Source organism: Serinus canaria, chromosome Z (genome assembly GCF_022539315.1).
Source record: "Serinus canaria isolate serCan28SL12 chromosome Z, serCan2020, whole genome shotgun sequence".
Lineage (NCBI taxonomy): Eukaryota > Metazoa > Chordata > Aves > Passeriformes > Fringillidae > Serinus > Serinus canaria.
This window is the reverse complement of record NC_066343.1, coordinates 68,156,321-68,163,004: the sequence shown is the minus strand read 5'-3', so window position 1 is coordinate 68,163,004 and position 6,684 is coordinate 68,156,321. Positions and strand designations below refer to the sequence as shown.

The window sequence follows — 6,684 nt, the reverse complement described above, 5'->3', positions numbered from 1 at the left end:
CAAAGCCTGGGAGGTGATGGGGGCAAAGAAGAAGGTTAAAACCATGTAATGACATAGGGATGATGGGACACATCATCCAACCTGTTTGTCCAAGGAGCAGGTGCCCCTGTGAGGTGGCCTGAGCCCTGCCATAAGCAGAAGGATGAAAGAAATGCCAAGCAGAAATGGGTCATCCTTCTCCTGGACAATTACTGTTGTTTTTCTTTCTTTATTTTTTTAATGAATATTATTTATCTTATTCATTAAACACTCACTAAGGAACAGGTGCTGGCTCATGTTTACTGGTTGATAGAGCTCTACACTTCTGCAAGCATTTTTCACCCTTAGCAAAGCCAGAGAACAGTAGGAAGGCTGGAAATGGTATGTTCTAGTGTGACTACATCACACATCTGTGGAGAATGTGAGAATAACATATTGGGGTGAGGGATGGCAGCTGCCTATGTGTGTCCTACTGCAGCTTGGGAGCCACTACAGGATTTTTATGGGCCCTGAGTCATGTGAGTTCACTCCTCAAAAACCGTGCTCTGTACAAAAACATCTATTTTGTGACCATGGGTGCGTGTCAGTGGGTGAACCATTCCCTGTTGTACCCACTCATGACCTGTGACTATCTAGACAGGCTGGATGGATAGACCAATTGTGTGAGGTTCAATAAGGCCAAATGCCAGGTCCTGTCCCTGGGTCACAACAGCTCCTGCAGCTCCAGGTTTGGGGTAGAATGGCTGGAAAGCTGCCCAGTGGGAAAGGACCTGGGACTGTTTGATAAGAGCCGAACATGAGACAACAGCAGTTTGCCCAGGTGGACAAGAAGGCCAGTGGTATCCGGGCTTGGATCAATAATAATAAAAGCAGCAGGATTAGGGGAATGATCCTTGCCCTGTACTGGTGAGGCATCTCAAGGGCTGGGTCCAGTTCTGGGCCCCCCAATCCAGGAAGGAGATTGAGGTACTGGAAAAATTTCAAAGGGCAATGGAACCAGTGAAAGGTCTGGGATCCATGTCCTGTGAGGAGCAGCTGAGGGAGCTGAGGGTGTTTAGCCTGGAGAAAAGGAAACTCAGAGGCTCTTTTTCACAATCTGCAACTCCCTGACAGGAGGGTGCAGCTGCGGGTCAGTCTCTTTTCCCAGGTAGCCAGTGACAGAAGGAGTGGATGTAGAATCACAGAATCACAGTTTAAGCTGAGTTGGCAGGGAACCACCAGGATCATGGAGTCCAAGTCCTGGCCATACACAGGGCACCCCAAGAGACATACCCTGTGCCTGAGAACATTGTCCAAGTGCTCCTTGAACTGTGTCCTTGGGGAGCCTGAGAACATTGTCCAAATGCTTCTTGAACTGAGTCCTTGGGGAGACTGTTTCACTGCCCAACTACCCTCTGGTGAAAAACTTTCCTAATATTCAAACTGAACCTCCCCTGACACAGCATGATGCCATCCATCCCTTTGGGTCCTGTAACAGAGAAGAGATCACTGCCTGCCTGTCCTCTGCCTCTCATGAGGAACTGCAGTGAGGTCTCCCCTCAGCCTCCCCTTTTCCAGGCTGAACAGGCCAGGAGTCCTTGGCTGCTTCTCACACGGAGGAGCCACCCTCTAGAACCCATATAATCCTTGAGGCCCTCCTTTGGACACTCGCTAATGGCTTAATGCTTGTGCCAGGGAAGGCATAAGGTGGGCATTAGGAAGATTTCTTCTCAGAAAGGGTCATTATGCACTGGAATGGGCTGCTCAGGGGGATGATGGGGCCATTGTCTCTGGAGCTGTTTAAGGAAAGACTGAACGTGGCACTCAGTGGTGGTGTTGGGTCAGAGGTTGGACTATGATACTTTCAGAGATCTTTACCAAACGACTTGATGCTGTGATTTTGTGACCGCCCCCCGCTACACCACAACCCCGAGTCGCGTTCCCATCCCCGCCTCGCCACCTGACTCCTCCTCCCAGACAGCCACAACGCCGGCCAGGGCGGTCCCTTTAAAGGCACGCGGCGGGGGGCGTGGCGCGCGGCAGCGCGTGCGGCGGGGCGTGGCCCGGGGCGAGGAGGGGCGTGGCCTGGCTGTACGCCGGGGCACGGCCGGGCGTGCGGCGGGGGCGTGGCCCGGGGCACGGGCGGGAGTGGCTAACGGAGCGGCGGGGGCGGGGCCGGCGCGGCGCGCTGAGGTCAGCGCGAGCGGCGCCGTCACAAAAGGAAGTGGCGGCGGCGGGGCCGTCAGCGCGGGGAGGGGCGGGGGCGGCACCGGCACCACCGGCACCGGGACCACCGGGAGCGGCACCTGGAGCGAGGAGGCGGCCGCGGCGGGGGCCGCGCCGCGCCATGGCCCAGCAGCAGATGAGCAGCTCGCAGAAGGCGCTGATGCTGGAGCTGAAGTCGCTGCAGGAGGAGCCGGTCGAGGGCTTCCGCATCACCCTGGTCGACGAGTCCGACCTCTACAACTGGGAGGTGGCGATCTTCGGGCCCCCCAACACGCTCTACGAGGGCGGGTACTTCAAGGTACGGGCCTTTCCCCCGCGCCGCGGGCCGCGGTGTGGGGCTGGGCCGGGGCCGGGCCTGCGGGAGGGGGCACGGGCACGGCCTGGGCAGAGGGGGAGCCGCGCCACAGCCGCCGCTGCGCTGCTAATCTGCTCTTTTAGCCCCAAAGAGCCTCCTGTGGGAGCCTCGGCGCAGGGTGAGAGTTCTCCCCTTCCGCCTCGAGTTGCCCCCTGGGCTCTGCTCTCTGTGTGTTTCACAGAATTGTTACGGTTGGAAGGGATCTCTGGAGATCATCTAGTCCCGTATTTACACATATGCTTTTAGTACCTGACGGGAACTAAGAGAAAAGATGGGGCAAGACTGTTTACAAGAGCGCTTAGGGACAGAACAAGGAGGAATGGGCTCAAACTCAAAGAGAGTAGGTTTAGCTTAGATATGAGGGTGGAATTGTTCATTGTGAGGGTGTTGAGGCACTGGTGCAGATTGCCTACAGAAGTTGTGGATGCCCCATCCCTGGAAGTGCTCAAGGCCAGGTTGAATGGGGCTTGGAACAACCTGGTCTAGTGGAGGGTGTCCCTGCCCATGGCAGTAGGGTTGGAACAAGATCATCTTCAAGGTCCCTTCCAACCCAAACATTTTATGATTCTGTGATATTTGTTTCAAAGGGGCTTCCAAGACATCCCTTGATAGCTTCACTCATTGATGGGTAATTCAGGCTAAAGCCAGTGTTTTCCTCAGGACTCCATGGGCTTCAGGGCTGTTTGGCACAATTTTTTTCTACTTTTGTGTTCTTACTCTCCACACTTTGAGAAGGCAGCCTTCAGAGGGCTGCAACAACACATAATGGGTTAAGGCAGATTCAATTCCGTTCTCAGCCTTCCTGTTAATACCAAAAACTTCTGTTAACAGGTTGCTGTTTCCACTCTTGTGAATACAGCAAATAAGAAATCTGGCACAGCCATGCCAGAAAAGATCTGAAGGGAGTGTGCTTAAATTATCAAAACAACTGGAGAAGGAGGAGGAGTTACACTTTTTTCTTAAAACAGTCATTTGGAAAACCTTTGTGTCTGCAGAAAATGTTTTGCATAGGCACACTCCTCTGCGCTTGATATTTGCTTGATATCTGGCAAAACATTGTCCCCACGAGCTTGCTTCTCCCAGCAGTTAACTGTTTTAGTTGTGGCTCCTGCATCTCCCATTTCATGCCCTTTGGCTTTTCTCAAACTGAAAAAAAAATTGGATGATGTCTTTGCTTGACTAACGTGCACCTTCAGTGTCTCTTGGCATCCACAGGTCAAGGTTTAGGAGCTTTGTTCCACAAAACCAAAATAACCTGTAGCTTGAGGAATAATAGATTTGAGTCATGTTCAGTTTGGCCTCATTGTTTGGAAGCAAAGGAAGGCTTTGGCATAAGACTTGCCTTTTGTAATGAGTTGGCTGGCTTACTCACGTAGGTGTGATAGGTGTATTCTTAGACTCACCTCCATTATTACTTATTCAGGAAGTCTCTGGAGTCTTTAGTTGGTAACAGTGTCATCTTTACATCCAAGTGGTCTGGTGACCTCTTCCTGCACTTACGTTACTCATCCATTTTTTGTCAAAGAAATCATGACTGATTGAAATAGTTTTGTTTGGTTGGGGAGCTCTCTGGACTGCATATTTGCAGTTGTTCCTGGAAAGAAGCTGAAGCTGCCTGAGAAGTAATTTGGGATGAGTGTTAAAAGTGTAGATTTAGGCAAGGCTCCCAGTTGCCTTACCTCAGCACTATGATTGGGTTTTTGGGTATTTGATGTCCTTGAACTGCTGTGCCTTTCTTTTGAATTCTTTTGACCAGCCCTGTGATAATAGTTTTGAGCATGGGAAGATGAGGTCTCATGATGCTTCCATCCCTCCCAGCAGTGGGATTCCATTCAGCTGCTGTGGCTGCAATCTCTCATGTGTTGTTTCTGTCTCATCTTTCCTTCATGAGGAGCCCCGCATGGAGGATTTTTGTAGTGTCTGGTCTTTGGTTATGCATCTTGACTTCTGAGACACTGAAAAGGCAAAAAGGAATCCTGTGAGAAGTTATATTCTTGGTTGTCTTTGTCTTAGGTCTTCACATATGTTAGAATCTGCTTATGCAATCATTTGGAGATAAAAATAATGCCCTAACATTATTTGATGGGTGACTCCTGCAATATATTAATTGTATGTGATCCTCTGAACTAGTGCTCACCTTGCATGTGTTTAATTTTCCATATTTCTTAACTTGATGAAATATTTAGCCTCATCTTGTTTTGTATTTTCAGTTTAGTAAGGTTAGGAAGGTGGGATTAGAAATATGCAATTTCAGGATGTAATTTTTTTCAACTTTGTGGCAGTGAGTTTGGGAATTGTGTTCCACTTGAAGTTTAGTTTAACAGCAGGAACTTGAGACAAAGTACACAGGCTTCTAGTTAAGCTAGAGCACAAATACTTCAAGGAAAACTTGTGGTTAAGGTGACTTTAATAAAGAAAATGTTAGGGATGGTCGATTGGGGAATACTTTAAATACAATAAATTGCTTGATTTATGTTTTGGGGGCTCTTAGAGGTAGTCACATCAACTTTTGGCACCTTGTTTATTCTTGGAGAGGTACTACTTTTCTCTCTGGGTGGTTGAACTAATAGAATAAACTGAAATGAGGGTAGTGCTCTCTCTGCACCTCCTTGTCAGAAGCTACTGTCTAAAGCTGGTTCAACAGATTCTGGTTTCACTGCGAGTCCTGCTGCTCTAACATCTGATAAATGGAAGCAGAGAACAAGTCCTCTTGAATGTTTGTTTAAATGGTAGGTTGTCAACATGCTGGCTATAATAAAATCAGGGACTTCTTAAAAATTCAAGTACAGTGTCTAAGCATATTTTATCAGCTAATATAGCATGCCCAGATCTGCTGCAGTGCTTCAGGGTTTAGGACTGAAATCTAGATCAGCCTCCAGGAGCAACAGCTATATGAAGAGCAGCTTATATCAGCAAGGGAGCATGCAGCTGCCCCCCACCCCATTCATGTGATCAGCTGAAGTGCAAGTAACATCAACTTTGTCTTATCTGTTTGACAATATGGATATCCCTGTCACAGCCCTATCAATAAAGAATTATTATATTATTCAGTCATGCTGAATAGCTTTGTAATGTTTTGAGCAACCCTTAAATTTCCTGACTGCCATCCTCAAGGAAGGAGTTGAGCTATTCCATGCACTGGCTACCTTTCTTCTTTGCTGGCAAAGGGAAAACAGTTCAGGGACAGCGATGTTAAGTCCTTCAAAGAGATTGTGATAAGATCAGATATCTGTCCGTCAGCTGCTGGCAGTGAGAAATTGCCAGTTTGACTAAAGTTCTAGCAGAATCACTTTTATTGGGCCACAGGTATTGAACTGCACTAGGTGAAATTGGTTTTGTTCCCAGACTCACTCACAGAGTGTAAAGGTGAAATGTGGGTAGACCTTGTTGTCTAAAATGTTGCTTACATCTGATTCACTTGCTGAGTTTTTTGAGCTACAATGGGAAGATTTTTCTCAGAATGAAATGCTTTGTGTCCAGGTCACAGATAGTGACAATTGCTTCTTTCTTAGCTCAGCTTTGAAGGACATGGTGTGATAAGATGGGTCTTCAGATCAGATTTCACTGGGTATGTGGTAGTTCTGAATTGTTCTGGAAGTGATGGAAATGTGTCTGGTTTTGCAGCCAGATCCTGAGCAGCAGAGAACTAGAATGTGCCATAATCTGCAGAACTAAGTGTGAACAGTTCATCAATGCCACCATTATGTCATAGGCATCTTTGGTTCATCTGAGAGGGTCCTTTGCTACATGGCAGAACTTCTTCATCTTTAATTTTGGCAGCTGATGCATAAATGGGGACCACCACAGGAACGGTTATTATGCTGTAATCTGAGGCTGATAGGTACTAAGTGGGATAGATCTCAATGGCTGAGGGCTGAGCATGGTGAAATCTTTACCATCTCAGGTGGCCATTCTTCCCTGTCTTGAAATCCAGTGTCTTTCTTTAATGCTTGAGCTTTCAGAGCCTGGAGATTGATGAACCTCTGCCCAATGCTTTGATCAGACAGTGGATACTTGCAGGACTATTAAAAAGTGTTTCCTGATGGCTTGCTTGAGGTCCTGAATGTTTGGTGCAATTGTATGTTAGCAATGGAGTTTTTAATTTTTGAGAAAGACAGGTTGTCTGATTTTTTTTTTCTTTTTTT

General features: G+C 47.9%; 1 protein-coding gene across 1 annotated transcript in view; it reads left to right on the top strand.

The window, feature by feature from the left end:
• Positions 1–2,173: 2,173 nt before the first annotated feature.
• The window catches only part of UBE2R2 (ubiquitin conjugating enzyme E2 R2), a 52,201-nt gene continuing 47,690 nt past the window's right edge, over positions 2,174–6,684 (top strand). The window contains exon 1 of the mRNA XM_030237105.2: positions 2,174–2,482. Within this exon, the coding sequence (XP_030092965.2) occupies positions 2,306–2,482 (177 nt within the window). The 5' untranslated portion in view covers positions 2,174–2,305. The remainder of the gene's footprint in view (positions 2,483–6,684) is intronic.